Here is a 21,359-nt window from a genome sequence, read left to right as displayed (position 1 = left end):
CAATCCCAGGCGGCAGGTGGGGTGACGAATTTAAAACTCCAACTCAAGTTGCAGCAACGTGTAGCTCCTCAGCCCATATTGTGGACCACAACTTTGACGGCCGCACCCCCGACCGCTTCGGAAAACAAGACAAACAAACAGGGAAAACAACGGTCCGGTGCTGACAGACCCCACAGAAGGAATCCATCAGAGTCCGACCGTGCGTAAAAGCGCGCACCACCGGCTGAGCGCACAGCCGCAGAAGCGACGCGCCCCCCCATCCCCGGCCGAGAAGATTTCTGGATTTTATTTTTGGACTAAAGAAATGTTAAAAATGACAGAAGAGCACGACAAGTGTGTGAGCGAGCAGCCGTGCAGCCCGTCCGGGACCAACAGCTCGATGTCCCAGGATGAGTCTGACTCCGATGCTCCGTCCTCACCGACCGGCTCCGACGGCCATGGATCACTGCTGGCCGGTTTGAGCAAGAAGCTGGACTCGGAGGACGACGAGCGTTTCCCAGCCTGCATTCGGGACGCGGTCTCTCAGGTCCTTAAGGGATATGATTGGTCCTTGGTGCCCATGCCCGTGAGAGGGAACGGATCTCTGAAGAGCAAACCGCACGTCAAGAGACCCATGAACGCGTTTATGGTGTGGGCGCAGGCGGCCCGCAGGAAGCTGGCAGACCAGTATCCTCACCTGCACAACGCGGAGCTCAGCAAGACGTTGGGAAAACTCTGGCGGTAAGTTCATCATAAAATATGATACTGACAAGAAAAAAACACTTTAAATTATTTTTATTTCACATTTAAATTCAGCTGTTGGACCAACTAAAATACATTTTAATGTAATAAATAATAAGAATAATTCATTTTAAACACCGAATTCACTAATACACTAATTATAAAGTTAACTTCTTATTAAAACCAGCTATGTGAAAGTTTAAAATAAATTGTTATTCAGATTTTTTTCCTTTATTAGTTTGCTTTCAGAGAGTGAGAAGAGGCCATTTGTTGATGAAGCAGAGAGACTCCGTGTTCAGCACAAAAAAGATCATCCAGACTACAAGTACCAGCCCCGACGGAGGAAGAACGTGAAACCGGGCCAGAGTGACTCAGAGTCCGGGGCTGAGATGGCTCATCACATGTACAAATCTGAGCCTGGGATGGGAGGAATGGCAGGAATGACTGACGGACACCACCACCCTGACCACGCAGGTACGTGAACCGACTCAACTGGAAATAATAATACACAGAAAACTCAGAGTTTAATGTAATACTTTCTGCTTCAGGGCAGCCCCACGGTCCACCCACTCCACCCACAACCCCCAAAACAGATCTGCACCACGGTGTGAAGCAGGACCTGAAGCACGAAGGCCGTCGTCTAATTGACAGCAGCCGGCAAAACATTGACTTCAGCAATGTAGACATCTCTGAGCTCAGCACTGATGTCATCAGCAATATGGAGACCTTCGACGTTCACGAGTTTGACCAGTACCTTCCGCTCAACGGTCATACCCCAGGCTCCGCTGCCCTGTCCTCAGATCACGGTCATGGGCCGGTTCCAGTGCCTGGCAGCTCCTACCCCGCCTCGTACGGCCACGCCGGCAGCAACGGCTCCTCTTGGAGCCGAAAGAGCACAATGTCTTCTTCCTCCTCCTCCACCAGCGAGGTGGGCCAGCACCGTCTTCACATCAAAACGGAGCAGCTGAGTCCCAGCCACTACAGCGAGCACTCCCACGGCTCGCCGTCGCACTCCGACTACGGCTCCTACAGCAGCCAGGCTTGCGTCACCTCGGCCACATCGGCTCCCTCAGCTGCATCCTCTTTCACCAGCTCCCAGTGTGACTATACTGACCTCCAGAGCTCCAGCTACTACAACCGTTACTCCGGCTACCCCTCTAGCATCTACCAGTACCCCTACCTTCATTCAACTCGGCCCTACAGCAGCACCATCCTAAATAGTCTGTCCATGGCTCCAACTCACAGCCCCACTTCCTCCAGCTGGGACCAGCCTGTCTATACCACTCTGTCTCGACCTTGAGGAAAACACCCGATTTAAGCAGGGACTCATTCAGTTTGATGCACTACGAATAAAGGACATAAGGAAGGAGCGTGAAATAAACTCAAGAAAAAGTGCCTGCTGATTTTATACAAAGTTATATTGTTGCTATTGGAAAAAAAAGCAAAAAAAAAAAAAACAACACTCTTGTACAGTCACACGAGAAGTTGTGTTGGTGAGCCGAACTCCTCCGTGAGGACTAACGCCTACATCCTGTACATCCCCTTTCTTTTTAGCCTGCATTTACGTGCACAGTTGAGGTAAAACAAGGACCTGCTACTGAATTTCAGGACTGAAACAGTTTGACTAACTGTACAGAAAGTAGACGGGACCAGTTTTGTGAAGTCAAATGAAATGGATTGTCAGAGTTTTATTGCCGGGCACTATTTGCATCGGTGGTTCAGTCTTAAGTAAATGTCTCTTATGATTCTAGTGTCATTTTAGCATAAAAGTCTTATATGTATTTATGTTCATGCATTAATGTTTTTTTTTAAGCAAAACTTTCATTTGACTACAGCTTTTATTTTGAAAAAAAAGTACAGTTTTGATGTTATTCCAATTTCCAGAAACATCTCCATTCCAAGTTTTTAAACAGACATGACCAACAGAAGTGCAGAACAGGTGCCTGAAATTTATGCTTGTCAAATCGCGATTAGTCATGATCTGGGCTTAAAGGAAATGGGGTAAAGTAACACCACAAACTCTGACTGACATGTCAGCTGGATGCTCTGTACGCGCCGATGGACAACCCAAGAATATGCATGTACATGTGCGAACCATTTCTCTGGGAAAGGGATCCTGCGACATAATGTAAACCGAATGCTACAAATATCTCTTCCCCTCAAAGGGGGTTAAAAGTGAAATGAAGTGTATTTTTTCCCCCATTTTAATCTCATCAACCATCAAGTGCCAACTCATTGCTTACATAAAACATTTTTGTGCCTTCTAACGCTTATTGTCAGTATTTTTGAAATGAAGTTAAATAATTAACAAATATCAGGCATCCATGTCAGAGACTGTGATGGTTAACTTACTTCTCATTATGTCCTTAATTTGATCTCATCATTCCTTACAGCCTTTATTTGCAATGTTCTGTGACACACTAAATGAGAAATGTGCAGAGCACCATCTGCCAAGTTTGGTCCACAGAACTGTGGTTTGTATATCATTATGTTGTATAATTTGAGAGGGGCTGTGAAAACGATTGTTGTTCTGTTAACTATAATTACACTTGCACAGCTAACCCATCCGCTGGTCTTTTTTTTTTTTTTTTTCAAAGAAATAAATAAAAGATACTTTTTTGTGATGTTTATATCTGTTGTTCTTATTTACATTTACTCTGGTATTTATTTGAAACTAGACAAATATTCCGACAGTGAAATTGATTCTTCTAAACTTATTTTTGGAAGCTATTTGTTTTATCGCCTATACATATTGATCGTCAAATGCAAAATTCATTTTTTGTTCTGCTTAATTCTTCTGACCTTTCAATGATTTTACTTGCCATTCTTTTTAAGCTCTGGTATATCTATCAAAATAGCTGCATTTTTTTTTCCACTAAAGCAGCCGAAAGAAAAGGAATGAGAAGAGATCCCATCTCCGCTGGTCTGGTGGGTAGAATGCTCAAGTTTGCCCTGGCATGCATGCCAAGCATCCGTCCCTAACCAGTCCAGAGAGGAGCCAAGTGCCAGGGCCGCGCTGCTGAATTTTAATGATTCATTATGCTGTGGAGGGGCCCCATTGTGTCCCTTTATCCGGAGAGCTAGAAAGGAATTAATTGGACAGAAAATGCAAGGGGCAACGGGAACTGACAAGCCATTAAGAGGGTCCTGAATGGATGATTAGATGCACATGGGGGAGGATCCCCCTCCCGGCCTGTCTCATATCACGGCACTACACAAAAAAAAACAAAAACAACACAACAAGAACAACAATCGCAATGACTATCAGACCAAACTGGAGAAATAATATCAGCGCCCATAATCTGTAGATAATAAAAGAAGATAATACCACGGCAGATGGGGTGTGGGTGGCTGAAGAACGACTTGTTTTTCTTCCCTCAAACTCTCTTTTTTCAGAAGCGTTTGCCAAATACTTTCAGGAGGAACTCTTTGAGAAAGAACAGGAGTGAATAAAAGTGGTGCAGAAAGCCTCTTCAGGGTGCTTGGGTCCTGTTTCCCTGGAACTTGTCCATTTCTTTTTTGATTAGGACTTTTGAAAGCCCCACTGTAAATATCTAAAAAATAAGAAAAACTTAACCTAAATTAGCAGAGAGCGCTTAATGAATGAAAGCACATCACAGGAATTTCACTGTAGTAGGAGCTTTATCTGAATTGTCTCAAACGAACGAAGACTTATTCACGTTTAAATACATTTTGATGTTTGTTTTGGACTGCAGCGTTGCGACAAATTCCAACGATCAAATTTATTGTTGATGCTGGGAAGTGCAATACTGGAAGAGGGAGCGATGGTCCACATACCAAGAGGGGGAAGAGAGATGAACTCAGTTAGACTGGCATTCCACCACCAGATCACATCCCATTGTTAGGAGCAGCATAACACGCCTGGTAATAGTCTCATCCTGCCTAATGAGCCTCGCTGACTCAGGGCATGTTTCAGTTAAAAAAAAGAGGGAGCTGGGAACTGCGAAAACTGTAAGAATGCGAGGCTGATTTGCAAGGGAAATGAAGGGGACATAAAGCGCGGCTGCTGCTGCATCCACTGAGCCTCGCTCTGCGACGTTTCCGCCTTCTCTTGACTTCCAGCCTTCACTAACGGCGTTAAAAATATAGGAAAAGACAAATAAAAAATATTGAATCTGAAAATTTATATAAATAAATATTGGAAGCCCTGAAAAATATTGAATTTATATCAGATTCTGCATTTCAAAACAGCAACACGAGAGATTATAGGCATAAAAAAGACGAATTTGCTTTAAAATTAAGAATAATAAAACATTTTTTATCAGGAACTTAATTTTTTAAGCCACAAAACAGATCTCAGTGCTTTTTATTTTGGAATTCATACCTGCCCAGTGTCACAATTTCTTCTTCTGCATCCAGGGCCTTTATAATTGTGCAGATGTGTTTTTTGTTTGTTAGTTTTCTTTTGCCTTGTTTTGTAAAAAATAAACAAATGGATAAAACATCTGATTTCGTAAGCCATGTAGTGTGTCCTCCCCCGAAAGTAGATGGGATAGGCTCCAGCAATCCTGTGACCCTGACAAGGAACCAGTTGGTTCGCAAAATGGATGGATGGTTCGGTGCATTCTCAACAATTTTAATATTTCAAAGAGGATTTTTTTGTTTAAAGAGCCTATATTATTCTATTCTCAAGCCTTTCACAGTAAACTATATTCTTATATATGATAAGTTATTACTGTTGGCACACTAAAGTCCAAATTTTCATGAAATATACGTTATTTTTGAGAGCTCTTTTCCTTAATACGACTTAATTTCTGAGGCTCCGCCTTTTGCTCCTTGTGGGTGCCGCCCACTTCATGACATCAACCCAAAGCCGATCTCAGAAGCCCGTCTGTGGTTCACCCACAAAAACAAACAACATCTGAGCTTTTGTAAAGATGGATGTACATATTATGCTTATAAAACAAAAACACTTTGCTGATCAGAAAGTGTGTGTTTGTGTTAGCCAGGGGGCGGTACTGGTTGCACAGACTCTTCCTAGAAGGGGCTGTTCTTAACTTTGTGACGCCACAATGTGAGGACCCCTTCGTTTATGTGGATTGGGGGGGCTGGTGCTCAGAGTGCAGGGTTTTAGAGGAATGCTCAGAGAATGCCCACTTTGTGGTTAGTGAGGAATGAACATTATTTAACTGCAATGGACCATTTTAGACGCTGCCAAGATCAGAAAATAACGATCGCTGAGGTGCTGCACAGAGATTCTTAATGTTTCCTGTATTCTCACCTTTACTTTAATCTCACTTTAATTATGAAAGCAGCATTTTTACTTGTTCTATTGTTTTAACCAACAATATATATTATTTTTTGATACAGTATGAAAAATAAAAATGAGTTAGGAATAAAAGAAAAGAAATCAAAATTGTGGCACATTTTATGGTAAACGTAGGTATGCCTGTCTCTTACCACTTTGATTTATGCTGTGTGGATATTTCCATGTGTTTACATTAAACAAAAACTGCACAAACTTCTGAAAGGAAACCTTGTTTGCATCAATCTTTTTCCACATTTTAGCAGCTCCACCCATTTGAAGCACGTCCTGATCTTGAGTGTTTTACTCTCCTTTTTTTGGTACCTAAAGCGTTGGCAGGCATGAGCAGGCCAGGAAAACATGGCTGCAGACAGAACTACCCAAATTCCACCCTTCATTATAGATTACAGAGGAAAAGAACCAGAGAGAAAAAGTAAAGAAATTAAAATGCCACCATTTTTTTTTCATTTATGCTTTTTTTTGTTTTGTCTGCATATAAAGTAGTGGATAGAGCCAAATGATGGATCAGTCATTTTTGATCAAACATGTAATTTAGTGTTTTTTGCGTCAGTTTTTTCTTGTGCATATGAGGACGAGTGTGATCGTCAGCAGCCTTCGCCGACTCTCTTTGTTGTACTTCACTCTGATGTGTCAGGGAGGCCTAATTTTGCCAGTTTGAGACACAAACAAATAAGAGAAACAAGAAAAAAAACGAACAATCAAAGAAAGTGAGACTTTTTTCAGCTTTTTTTTAGTCAGCCAGTCAACAAAATTAGGATGAATGAAAGAGTATTCACAAAAATATATCATGATTTTTTTTTTTGGTTCAATAAAAAAATGAATCTACTACTCATTTAATTAGAAATATTTATTTCACAGCATTATAAGCATGAAATAGTTAATAATCCTGAAATTATTTCTCATATAAGATAATATCATGTTGAAAAGATCAAAAAAATAACATTAACCCCACTTTTTTGTTAACTAAAAGTCTTTTTTTCCAACAATAAATGTGTTCACCAAAGGTAGATTTCTGTTTGCATTTTTAAGTAAAATAGGACAAAAGAAGGGAAAAAAGAGCAAATGAGAAAAAAAAAATACAGCAACACTTTGACATCTGGCCATGTTCAGTTCTGTGAACAGTTGTCTGCAGTCTTTCACTTTCTCTTTTCCTTCGTTCTCTCCTTTTCACTTTTCTTGGCACATCTTGATTGTGAATGGGGTGGCAGCATAGCTGCTCATCTTATTTCCACAGCTTTCAGACTTGTTGATTAGTAACTGAGGCTGTGTTGTCATTGTCACAGCTTTCTGCTTTTGTTGAACTATGGCATTAATCCATAATTATGTACTTTGGGCATCTTTGCTCGACGCCTCAACCCCTTCTCATTTCCTGTCTCCCTTCTGCTTTGGGTTTTCCATCATGTGTTTTGGTTAAAGTCAAGAGACTTTGGATGACTGTCCCTTTGGAAATTTGAATATGCAAAAACCCTCTACTTATCTCCTGCTTGTAACTTCGTTTTTTTTTTTTTTTTTTCATTTCAATATTGTTATTTCCTGTTTGTTGTGACCTAAAGCAGCAAATGCAGGACTCAACCACGAGACTCCACATTCTTAATGCCAAAAAAAGTCTCCTTTACTGATGTAATTAAGGGCAGTGAATTGGCATGTTATTATTCTCCACAATACACTCACATTGTTGCCATGTCCTACAGCCCCAACACCCACACAAGTTGGACTCCTCTGTTGCCAACGAGACAGAGGGGAGGAAGAGAGGAGTGAGGGGCTGAGGAAGTAGCATGTAGAGTCCTTTAAGACCCAGGAATGTCGAGTGCGAGAGGTACATTTGCAGCAAAATTTTCACGCAATTAATGGAGAAGCTGCAGTCAGGAGGAGCAGTCAGCAAGAAAAGGAAGGGATATGATCTGCATGAAGTGCAGCAAGCCTGCAGTTTAAAACGGAGCAGGAACTCGTTATCTGATGCAACACACTGAATCTCTGAAAACATGTACACACTGCCGGTGTCCATATCATTAAAAAATGCATTTTTGATCCCCACTCTTCTCTGTTTCCAAGGCCGCATTTAAACACAATTTTATTTAGAGTGCATATGATCAGCAACACATGTCCACTCTCTCACACTTAATGGTGTATGTGGTGTGACAAAGAGCGGGGTAGAGAAGAGAGAGTTTGTTCCCCCTTGTGGTTTTGGCCCGTTCTTAGACTTGGAGCCATTCCAGTCCATCCCTGTTTCTGCCTTTGATATGGATGGGATTCATTATGTAACTTAATCTATTATCAAAGAATCAAACAATGTGGTTTGAGAAGGAAGGTGTGCTGTGAGAGGACCCCAAAAAAACACCACTGATTGAAGGGATATTTACTCTTTCCTTCCACAGCTCATCACCACCCCACAGTGCCAACGGCAGTCCAGTCTTTGGCCGGAAATCAGACCAAATGCTGTTTTTATGTCACACAAATCGCAGAAAGTTTCTCACGTCCACTTTTAAAGTTTACCCTCTTAAAAATGTTTATTTTATGTGAAAATATGCAACAATTGTTATCATGTCAAGAAGTGTTTTTGACTTATTCATCCAGTGGACAGCCCAACAATATGCTATATTTAAGAAGGCCAAACACAGATGGAAATATATGTAAAACGCACATTGCTGCATTGCCCACAAGTATTTTAATGCTAACCCATTGACTGTATATGGAGAACTGGACTGAGTGACTCCTCCCGCCTCACATTCCAAACAGGAAGTATTTTCTGCTCCCAAAAGGTCAAAATCCCATAGACTTCTATTGAGAAATAAACACCTATTTCTCAGTCATTATGTTTGTCAGAACAACCATTCTCGCTCTGCTACATCTTTTTAACATGTTCTTGCTAATTCAAAAATGTTTTCACGAAAGATGTATTTTTTATCGCTAGTTATTCAAGTTATAAACTGACCAATCCGATGCCTCGCTTCGAACATTCAAAGCATTTGATTGACTGAGCACACTTTCAATGGAAGGGGTGTGGCCTTCTAACATTCTCACTACTGATTGGAGAGACTGGTTGCCATAGAAATCTAGACTGACCACAGCTTATTGAGAGCATCTGGTTCCAACATGGCCACTGACCTATTGAGGAAGAAAGGCGACTGAATTGACTTTATTTAGTTGGAAGTGAGTCATTGGATTATAGCTCTCTTGATGTGTCCAGTTCTCTATATACAGTCAATGCTCTAACCGTAACCCTAGCCCTAATTATGTGCAAATCGTCATTTCTTTTAAAGAAACATATTGGTTAAAGGGCAATGGTAAATCATTCAAATTGCCGTAAAATCATCATTGGAACATGCTTGTACTCTAACCTGGAGATTATCTTAAGGAAAACTGGAACTAAGATCTTAATACTTGTTATCTTTTAATGGCCTGACTCAAAATTCTTTAGATGCTAGCATTTCTGGCCTAGGTCACCTTCAATTTTGTGCTGCAGCACCTTCAATGCAAAAACGAGTGTGGACTGAACCCACCCACGTCGCACAGCACAAGAGCAGAGATGGCCTGACATTAGCGTTTGATAGCATCAGCTCTGATTTGAATACAGAAGCAAAACACTGTCGGATGCAAAATGCAGCATCCAGCTATATTTGGGCTAGAAGAGGCAGCTTAAGATTTGAATATGAAAATGTGATCAGTAAGTTTGCTGTTTGACAGGAAGTTGAAGCTTACTCATACTTTGCAGACTTGCTTGCTTGTTACCAGTGAGACTCTCATTTTTTGACCAAAAATGAAAAAAATTGCTCCCTAGTAAATAATCAAAGGTGAAACTTGGCATTCAGGTGACTGGAAGGAGACAGACTACTCAGAAAAAGTATCTGATTTTCCAACTGGGCTGCTCCTACTGTTAAATTTCCAGATGTTTCATATGGTCCCACTCTACCATTTTTTTTCCACAATTAAACCCAAATATCACTGCTCAGTGACTTCTTTTTTAAAGACAAAAAAATCTCAAAACAAGCTAATTTAAAAGCTATGTGTTTGCATTTCTAGTTAGTGGCAAATTTCTGACTTTATTGGAGCTTGAAATTAGCATTGACCCAAAATCCCACTTGATTGTTTGAGCAATCAGTCAGTCAGTACACAGTTTTCTGTTAACAAAACGCATAAAGATTCAATCAAACCAATCAAATTTGGTGATATGTTCTGCCCTGAACATTAAAAACCTGCTCATGACCACAGATAAAAATCTCCTTCACAAGCTTCTGTTTAGCTTTTGGCCAAAACATGAAAAAGAAAAGAGGTCCACACTTCCCTGTCATTTTACAAAGCACTTCCAGTCCCAGGTCGCAACTAAGTTACTCCCATCAGTCTATTTTAAGAGGAAAATAAAATAATACAGCAACCCATCATTTGTCATACTGAAAACATAATCGAGTCATGCTGAGATTAAATTTACAGGCAAAGTTGTGAGATAAAGTAATGAGAAACAGCAGTCGAGAGAAGACTATTTGGGATCTGATGATTTCCTGCTTTCAAGCTTTGACGCTTTACAGACGCCAGTTACTTCACGATCTTAATCGTTGCACCACTGTAGTATTTTTTTAATATATATATATATATAGTTTAGTGGAAGACATGAAGTGTGCTTCAGCTTTTTATTTCATATGAGGCAGCCACAATAAATATTCTTGACGGTTCATTGTTCATGTTGAAAGTCCCACTCTGATCATATTTTGATCTATTGTAAAAGTGTTCTCAGTGATCTTTTAATTATGATTATGACGTTTGTAGCCAAAATCCAAAAACCTGTCATGTTTTCTTGGACATAGTTTCTGCAGATGTACATTACAAATTTGCCTAATTCTATTTTTTTCTTAACAAGAACAACAAAAAACTAACAAAAACCGTAAAAATAAATAAATAAATAAATAAAAAGATCAATGCAAATTATCCTCAAAACAATCTTGGGTGTAACAAAACACGTTCTGAGTTTGATAAGCTAAAAGCTTATCAAGTCCAAGCTTCATTGAGCAAAAAATCAATTTTGTACATTTAAAATGTGTACTTTTGATACAGGGCAACCCCACCCCCCTTCCCGTCCCCATTGCTGGGAGCTCTCTACATGCTCTCCTGCTTGTTTACACCCCCAACTTAACATTATCCAGTTGGACATTTTTGAGCGCAATAGAGGAAAACAATGAAATACGTGGATGTATTTTTGTCTACAAGTGGATGCATCGGAATGAGATGTGGCCCGCTCAGTGTATCTTCTACGTCACATATACACTCTTTTTCAAACATTTTTTTATCTACTCCGGATTCACAGTGATTTCAATAAAGAAATACTCAAACGTGCAAATTTGAGCTTAATTTTCTCAAAATATGTCCTTCATCATGAGATGGAATCATGCTAAAAATAAGATTTTCATCTGATGTTGGTGGATGTGTCACTTTTACACAGCTAGTTGTATGCCTGGCGTTACATTATCTGACTGTGTTGGGGTGAAGTAAGAAACAATGTATTTTTTTGTTGTGTGTGTGTTTTTTTTTTAAATAAGACACATCTTGAGCAGGTTTGTGGAGTGATATCCCTGAGGAGAGCTGGACCGATGAAGAAAGAGGTTAAATATCTGCATACAATCTGATTTAATCACTTTTTCTATCAAAAGACGTGACAGTTATTTGTTGTGTGTTGTATTTTTTATGCTGAAAATGGTTTTAAGCAGTCAAAGTTTCTTTGTGATTTCCAGTAAAAAGCTGATGATTTGTCTCAACTGACTTCTTTCTTCTGAATCTACAAGCCCACTTTAGTTATTATGCTCCTTATAATCACTTTGTGGATATTTTATGTCATTTTAAAACATTTTAGGTAATTAAATCTTCTTACATATCACTAACAGATCTGTTTTTAGACTGCTTGATCCCACAGGGATCCCACGTTTTTGCTATTAGTCCTACTTGTGTTTTTAAAATCTACTTTCTCCGTTTACCATATTTTCCTAATTTTCCACATTTATCTTTCCAAACGTAGAAAGTGTATGTAAAGAATTGAAGCATGACTGCATGTCTGCACACTTGTTGCTGTTCTCCCAGGATGGAACTAATCCTGGGGTGGCAGGAGTGGACCGAAAGCCTGCACATGTGCAGATCTTTCAACTGTGGTTTGCCGTGTTTAGTCTTGCTTCGTCAGCGCTTCTTGAACTCCGTCCAGAAAAGCTTTCAATCTTTCATAATTCCAGCTTGTTGACTAGCCCATCACAAGTTAAAAGGAAGCAGAAATTAATTTTGTCAAAATGTGATCTTGATTTCCTTCAAGGTAAGAGGAGGGCAACTTAAAGTTTCTGCCCTGCTGGGACTTTCCGAAGGTCCCTCATGATTTTCATCACAAGGCACGTTGGCATCGCCGCCGTTAAGGTATCCGTCAGTTCCTGCTCTGTAAACCAGACATTTTAGGAAAATTATTTTTTTTCTTTAAATTAGTTCATCTTCATCGAACTCACAGCCTCTAGTATACACACAAATCACATGCTTTTTAGATCAAATCCATAACCTTACTGCCGATTTGGTCATTACTAATTGAATTTTGTTGTTTTTTTTACAGTGGAGACCTTTCCTGTTCCCACTTTTATGGCGCTCACCCTTAACACTCGGTGGCTCAACATGAGACAACTGCTCAGCCCTGCGATAACTTTTGCTTTCTTGGCCCCTGCAGCTGTCTGGTCAGCTCGGGCCTCGGTTCATAACAGCAGCTGAGGCTCAACATCTAGCAGCAAACTTTGTGTCACAAGTGACCTCAAAAACTGCCCCTTCAAAGCTTCACTCTTTTCACTACCCAATTTTCTAAGAAAAAAACCTGTAATTATTCCAAAGAAATCCATCTGGCTCTTGTAACATCTAAACACATATCACTTTCTGTATCTTTTCACCCCTGTGACACACCTCTCACTCACTTCCTCTCTGGGCGGTTGGGGAAGTAAAAACTTTAAAAACGATCAAATTGTAGCTCAGCAGGGGGGGAACTGAGGTGTCATCTTCACTTTCTTTTGGAAAATTTAAGACCCACAGATGGTTAAAGCAGCTCAGTTGAGTCGATTTATTCCCCACCGAAAACTAGAAAGGCTTGAAATCCACCTGTTCTTATGGTTACAGCAGAAGTTGAGTAATGTAACCGTCTTAAGCATTTGAGGAGAATCTGTAAATCGTTTTGTCTCACATACATTGTTGGCTCTGTGCTGACAAAAACATATGTAGTGCTGTTGACATGGAATCCCATAAAGATGAATTATGGCTGAGGAAAGATATTATAAAAGTTGACCACTAGATGGCAGTGTAGCTCCAAAGACCATTGATTATGGGGTCTGTGGCCCCACCCAGTGTCCAGAAAAAAGCACAACAGGAGTTTTTGTTTTAAACCTCACACAAATCAAAAAGGTGAATGGTTTGATTTAATTTAATCAATTTATTCTTGTTTTTTTTTTAGAAAAAAACATCTGTTTTTTTATTTGCTCAAGATGAAAAAAAACATAAAAAATGGCTAAAACTGCCCAACTCTACCAAGTAAAGTTGTAATAAAATAATTAAAAGAACCCCCTTATGTCTAGATCACTATTTACTTTTCTTATTTATTGCACTCGCCAGACAATAATGGTTTCTATTAATTTCCTGGACACTGTGGGTGATACCAGCACTGATACCTCATTAACTTTTATCCTGCCAAACTGTCTTCACAAGGAGCCCCTGCAGAAACCTGGCAACCTGTCTTGTTTGCACATTGCCTTGGCAACATATGGACAAATTTATTCCAAAAGACCATAAAGTTGTAATGAACCAAGAAAAGCAGACACAGAAAAATTAAAAATTACACTAATTTCTAAAAAGGGTTGCAACAGTTCTGCTGCAAACATATGTAGCCGAGCGTTTCTGCCAGATTCAAGGAAAAAGGAACTTAAGCTATTTTCTAAAAAAAAAAAAAAAAGATAACTGTGTGTTTTATTTATGGTCTTATTTTAGTTAGATATGTAAGCACAGAAGTTTCAAACAGTGGAGGAAATTACTGTAAGTGGTATGTTGCAATCAGTGCTGCAATGGGATTATTTGAGTCATTTATTACACTAGGAGGCATAAATGAGTGTACCTCACTGCTGTACATGGAGAACTGTAAAATTTGGTGAGTACCTTTATTGTTTACCTCCCTGGGTTGACTGCACATTACAAGTGTCTGAGATGTGCCAAGGAGGCCATTTGGAAACTAAATTGTGCAGAAAAATGTACATTTGTCTGGTTGTAAGATCAAATGATTGTATTGGACTAACACGTGCAACTGTAACCACAACTAAAAACCAAAAAGACTCATACTGCAACAGTCCCTTTTTTGACAATTTTGACTAAATTCACCTTTACCTTCCACTTCAACGTGCTGGTGATTCATGCAGCTCATCCCTTTATGCTTGATGCCCTCTTTATGGTAGGTTTCTGCAGCTTTCAAACGGAACTTTTATGAATCGGGTAGGAGGCAGGATAAAGATGAAACTGAATGTGAGGTTGTTTCATTAACATCATCGCCTGTATGGTTTACTGCAAGCAGCGCTTAGCAACGGCTTTAAAATAAGTTTCTGTTGTTGTGGAGACAAGCAAACTCACAAAGTGTTATTTTTACATACATATCATGCTTTTAAAAATAAATATAAAACAGATTTTTGTCATGTGACACATGAAAAAAAGTGTTTTTAGGATGATGGAAACTATTTTTAAAAAGCGTTAATAATTTTTATGTTTTATTTTAAAACATTTTTAGATTTTGTTGCTCAAATGCAGATAAACTGCACCTAAATGTAGATTTAGTTGTATTGTGCAACTTTTTTGGGCTAAAAGGTGATCAGAATCCTTTAAATCAGTGATGCATTTTATAAAAAATATATATATTATATAAAATTTATTTAAAGTTGTGCATGAATTGGGAAAGAAGGAGGGTCCAAAAGACTAAATGCTGAGCACAAATTACATAATAATGAAGCAACATCATAAACCCTGCTGTGTCTTTTGGTAACTTATTAAAAAGACACAATAACAACATTACGTAACCTCTCCCCAGACAAAAATATTGGCTTTAATTAAACCTCACATTGTGGTACCAGAAAATGAATGTCCTAAAATAAAAGGAAAAGTGAACAAATAGCTATATTAAAATAATTGGCTTCATTTTCAGGTGCAGTAACTGTCAAAATTAACGATGCAGGTCCCAATTTTGGTACTGTACAGCTAACCACACAACAACCCCTGAAACACAATTATTGTGAAAATTCACAGTATTTGTTTGTCTGTTGGTGAGTCACAAATCACCGCTAATAGCCCACCCTTAATTTGGGGCTGAGGTGGAGGACAGTGATTACATAACTGGACATTTTGAGGAGCACAAACTGAATCCTGTTCGTGTGAAAGGAAAACAACAGGTTCGTGTCGGTTCCTCCATGTCCCGTTATCAACATTTTGATATCTCCAACTTTTCCTACATTTTGCATTCGTCTCTGAGATGTCGAATGGGGTAGACACAAGTGACCCCCTCACCGATGTCAAGAGATTTCAAGAAACTGTTAATCGACATGTGACTGTTGCCCCCTGTGGTGTAGACACATGCGCCCATGCACTCGACCAAGGAGCACCCACTTTCTGGAAGCAGTTTCGTCATGCTGAAGTAGCGGGTTCAGAGAAATAGCTTACTTAAAAGCTGCAAGACAGACTGGATTGTGTACGAACTAGATGGTCTGGTCTATCTGCTTAAAATAGTTCATCCAAAAACAGAAAAATAAATCCACATTTTTTGTTTTACCTTAATTTTCTAAAGAGTTACTCAATCCAAAATAAACAATACATCTGATACTGTGAAGAAACTGCAGATTTTGAACACAAAGTGGAAAAAAATCTATATTAACATTAATTTCTTTGGTAAAAAACAAATCTTATCCTTTAAATTGATTGCATAGTGAATTAATGTAATACATTTCAGAACAGAGTGGGTAAAGTTTTAAATTATTTCTTTGTGAAACTTAAAATTAAATGTCCAAGATTTGTTAATAAACACACAGACCATTTCCACAATAATTAGAATATAAAATAAAAGTACATTATTTTCTGTTCTTCCATTCAAACAATTAAACATGCACTGAATATGGATTCTGAACACACTGCTTAATTTCAATATTTTTTTTAATAAATCATAAATCAGGGTTCCAGCTCATGAAACCCACAGAAAACTGAAATACTGTGCAGAAATCGTTATTTACTTCTTCGTTTTTGCAAAAAAAATAAAAGATTAGGACTACATCAAATCAATCAAAATAAAATGTGTTTTCAAAATGATTTGTCAATCTTTAATGCTTCAGTATTACGGATCCTGCTGGAAGATGAAATCTGCATCTCCATCCAGATTCTCTGCAGAAGGAATCATGAAATCCTTAAAACCCTTCTGGTAGACTGTTGCAGTGATTTTTCCATCACCACTGCTGGACATATACATATGTGTGTATGTTTTAGACATTTTTACAGTGTTTTTCTAAATCTCTCTTTTTTTTATTATGAAATAATTATGCAATCGCATATATTTTTTTAATGCTATATGTTAAGTCTTGCATTGATAAGTCTTGAGGACAGCAGATGGCATTTAGCTCTTAAAGCAATAGATTGTGGCTCATCCAAACTATGGAGTGGATCAATGATGGTCTTCCAGTAGTTGTCAAGTCTGAAATTTTTCTCATTTTGAACCAAACTGAACCAATCTAATGACATTTGGGAAACCAGTGCAGGTGCTTTAAGTTTAGTAGTAGATTATTTGGTGAAACTCCAATTAAAACATGAAGTTTCTGAAAATATTGGGGAGATTTCTCCACAGTATTCCAACTTTTTAAAATCGTTTTTTCATTGGTTTAATGAGTTGGAACCTCAATTTGTGTAATAAATGCATCATTCAGTCATCAAACAGTGGGCCTTAAATATAAATTTCTATGAAAGTTATTTTTTTTTTATGGAATTATGGAAATGATTACACTTTTCCATAATATTATAAGTTTTTTGGAAAGGATCTGTATGTACATAGTTGTTAATTACAAAGGGACCCATAAAATGATATTTACTGCAGATAATTACCCAATAAAAATGGCCAAATTATTTCTTTCTTGGAAAAAAAGTGCTTTTTGCTGAACAGACATATTAAACATGGACATATTTAAATACCAGTGAGAGTTATATTTTTTAAATAAAATGTGCTCCTTGTCCATCAGCATATGAACACGACTCGCCTCCATACATATTGTTGTGTAGCAGCTTATTTAAGACAAAAACAACAAATTTGATTAAAAGTAATGAGATTTTTATGTTGAGCTTGAGAGAAAGTGACAGATTTCCAAAATTCAAATGCCTTGATTTCAACAAACCAGCTTTACGCCACACATGCAGTAAGAGGGGACAAAAAACCTTCCGACTATTTGTCATCCTTTTGTGTGACCCGCAAGAATACAGCCAGAGTACTTCATGCAGGTCGCTCCATTCATGTCGGGGAGAGCAAAGGCAGGAAGTATTACAGAGCTGAACAAAACGGAGAGTTTACATGACGCTGTTTTGTACCCATGCATTATACTACTTCGTGATGTCACAAAAGAACACACACAAAAACTGTTTTTAAGCAGAAAAACCTCAAAGAAATATCCCTAGCTAGCAAAAAATAGGGTTTCAAAAAAAATGTCTAAACCAGTTTGAGCCTCATTTGATTTCTAGTGTGATATTTAAGAAAAAGAGTCATAAATTTGTCCTTTTAATACCAAGGAGTGATGAGGTGTTTTTAATTTTTGCCAAATATACAAAAGTGTGAATGGTGGCAGAGTTTGCAGAGAATGCAGCACGGTCTTGTGCTCCACTCAAGTTAAAAAAAAAGAAAACATTATTACCTTCAAGTGCGCATGAGAGGGTCATGAAAACAATGTGGCTCTATTGCTCAGCCAGTAAAGGCTTCAACAGTTGGCTCTGAGTGGATATAAGTCGATGGTTTTGCCCAGAGTTTGTTGATTTTCTTGCTGCTTGACTGGATTAAACTAGAATGGAACTTTAAAATGCTTCACTTACACTTCGGTGGATAGTTTTCCAATTTTCCAAATGGAAAGACAGGGTGAATACTGAGAGTTTTTTTTTTTTTTTTTCAAAAGGCACACTGAAGACAACATGGCAGAATGTTTGAATTATTGATGTAGAAAAATTAGTTCAAAAACGCTTATAAAGGGTTCTAAAAGAATCTTAAAAGTTGGATAACCTTAGAAATTGACTTTAAAAAAAAAAAGAAAAACCGTTGAAAAGCAGTAATTTTCAGCCTAAGATAATTAAGGTTTTTACATATTTTAATTACATGAAAAAACAAAATAAACAAAAAAAACACAAACTCCCTAAAAACTCAAGTTTAAATTTAAATATAAAGCGCCACTTTATACGTTATAAACATAATAAGACGACATTAATATTATTTTTAAGATTATGCATTAATGATGCGCTTTACTTGTTTAATTGAATTTTTTTGTTTAATTGCTGTTTTTGTCATTGTATTTTTAATTGTATTTTATTAATTGATTTTTTTGTGTTCAGGACTTTGATTATTCCCTCTTTTTAAGTGCTATACAAATAATACATTGATTGATTTATTGGTTGATGTAAAAAAAATGTCAAAAAGTACAAAGACTGTTAAGTATATTTACTGTTATATGTGTGTTGTATGATTCTGATCACATGTTATAACAGCCTATCAACAAGTCTACATTCATCAATTTTTCTGCAAAAATCACATCAAAACAAAAGTCTGGAGAGCAATTTAAATTTCCTTCTCAACAAAGACCCTCTCTGCTGCTTTTCATGGCCTCAAACTAATTAGAAAGTCATTCATCACCTGCATTTGTTAAGCAGTGCTAAATGGACGGATTGGTAAACTAACTTTTGACCACATTGATTAATGCTAATGTATTATGTAAGTGAAATAGACTTCTTGAATAACAGGTAGGAGCTGTACAAAGATCATTTCACTTATATAACAGGATTTAGCAGATCTTTAAGGCAGAACACCTGCACAAAGACACGTACCGCTAATGAGACTAGTGATGAGTCTGACGTCTTACCATCAATATAGCCATAAACATACCATAATCTGCAGCGTTGTTGTGTTCTGCACGTGACCCTCCTGTCTCTTCATGTGGCACAGCTCCACCTGTTCTTCAGCGAAGGCCCGTCCAGTGACTTGACCTTGCTGGACCCATCTACTGTACTTTTCTGCTTGTGTGAAAGTGTGCCGCCGCCTGCGGGTGCAGACGCTTGTCTGAGTCGGCACGTGCCATTGTGCTTCGGATGCACAGAGCAGTAGTGATGAAGACTCCCGCTTCATTTTACTTGCATTAGTGTGTCACTGAGACCTGCAGGGTCACGTGCCTGTTATGAAGACCAATGTTCTTTGTAGGTAAGTGATAAGCCGTGACTGTATAAACAGTTCAATCAAGCTGAAAGACAACCTGATTGATGCAAAGCCTTGGAGAGGCCAGCTATGCAAAAATGCAGGGCGAGTGAATGCTGTTAAAAAAAGTTTGTTTGGGGGAAATTCATGTGGTGTTTTAGTTCATAAGTTCAAAAATTGTTAGTTAGTTAATAAATTGAAATGATTTAATTAATAATTCATTAAACTTTTTTTTTTATTAATTTTCAAAATAAGAGATTTGTAATATTTCAATTCTTAATTTTCAAAAAAGGTATTTTCAAATGTTTTTGTCAATGATTTTTCAAAAGAAGAGGTTTTGTAAAACTGTAATTATTAATTTTCAAAAAATAGATTTTGCAATATTTTACTTATCGATATTCAAATTAAGAGATGTGTAATACATTTGTTATTAATTTTCAAAACAAGAGTCTGTACTTTATTTTCTGTACAGTATTTTATTTATTATTATTTTAAAATAAGATATTTTGCAATAATTTTCAAAAGAAGACATTTTGTAATATTTTAATTATTACATTTCAATATAAGAGATTTTGTAATATTTTTGCTAATTAATTTTCAAAATAAGAGATGTTGTTATACATTAGTTATTAATTTTCACAACAAGAGATTTTGTGATATTTTAATAATTAATTTTCAATATGAGTAAGTTTGTAATAATTTAATTATTGATTTTCAAAATAAGAGACTTTGTAATATTTTATCATTAATTTTCAAAATAAGAGTTTTTAAAATTGTTTTTTTTTTTTACAGTTTTCTTCTTCCACAAAAGCATAAATGTGTACAATAATTAGTCATAATAATAAGATATTGTTTTATTTTCTATTTTTGTCAATAGATGTTACGTCCCCAAAGGGGAAAAGGTGTAACATATAGAAAAATAAACCGGGAGGGATCAAATAAGATTGGCAGCTGGGCCGTTTATTACAAAAACTTAAACTAAACCCAACACAAGTAGTCAAAATGAGGGGAGAAGGTTTACAAACTCAGAATCTCAGGCTTTTTAGCATCAGGTAGACATTAACATAAATCCAAAACCAAAAAGCAAATCACAATATCAGGAAAAACCAAAGTCCCAAAACTAAATGTACAGGAAGGGCAACACCAGGCAAAACAGGCTTATCTAGGAGCTGAGGCCGACAACAGGGGCAGGCTGAAGAAACTGATTCCCACTGGAATTTCAGCCGCCACTTCATCCAGGTTGGGCCTCTTCTTTTATATCCTCCCATTCTGGCCTGGTAATTGGTGAGTGGAGGGAGGAGAGATGGTTTCCTTGAGGGGGGGCGGAGCCAACAGCAACCACTGCAGGCTTTTCAAGGAAGCTGTAAAACAAACTAAACAAACATACATGCATACATACACACACACACACACACAGGCCTAGCAGGCCAGGGGCCGTAACAATAGAACAGGCAATGAAAATTGAGAACTTCTGTCTCCAATGTGGGACAATTTAGAACTTCATATGAAGGGAAAACCTTTTGATTTTCTTTTTTTTATATCAGAAGAATACCCTTTTTTAGAATTTTTTTGTTTGTTTAACTAACAAAATGGCATCACTTTCGTTTTAGACGCATGTGGCGTGATCAGAAAGTTTTTTTTTTCCTTTATTTATTTATTTGTGCAGGGAGGACAGATTATGAACAACATGCTTATTTACAACTGTGGCTTTTTACTATGAGGTCCAAGGTAAGCTAATGTGCAAACTCACCAACTATATGAAACTTCCCTTTAACCTTTTTGTCATATCTCTGGTTTCAAACTCGTCTGTATTTGTTTTTTTCCATTTTAAGTCCTGTCAAAACTGTTTACACTGTTGATCCGATAAGAAACAATTTGCAGCTTTTATCCATTAGGATTAAAAAAATG

At 37.7% G+C, this 21,359-nt stretch overlaps 1 protein-coding gene across 1 annotated transcript; it reads left to right on the top strand.

The window, feature by feature from the left end:
• Positions 1 to 304: 304 nt before the first annotated feature.
• Positions 305 to 3,952, top strand: sox8a (SRY-box transcription factor 8a). The gene is made up of 3 exons (XM_024272802.2): positions 305 to 720; positions 959 to 1,194; positions 1,269 to 3,952. Exons 1-3 carry the CDS (start codon positions 305 to 307, stop codon positions 2,018 to 2,020), a joined length of 1,404 nt encoding a protein of 467 aa, XP_024128570.1. The 3' UTR covers positions 2,021 to 3,952.
• The last annotated feature ends 17,407 nt before the right edge of the window (positions 3,953 to 21,359 follow it).

Source organism: Oryzias melastigma, linkage group LG8 (assembly GCF_002922805.2).
Source record: "Oryzias melastigma strain HK-1 linkage group LG8, ASM292280v2, whole genome shotgun sequence".
NCBI classification, from domain to species: domain Eukaryota; kingdom Metazoa; phylum Chordata; class Actinopteri; order Beloniformes; family Adrianichthyidae; genus Oryzias; species Oryzias melastigma.
Note: the sequence above shows the minus strand (reverse complement) of the source record. Positions and strands in the feature narration are given on the sequence as shown.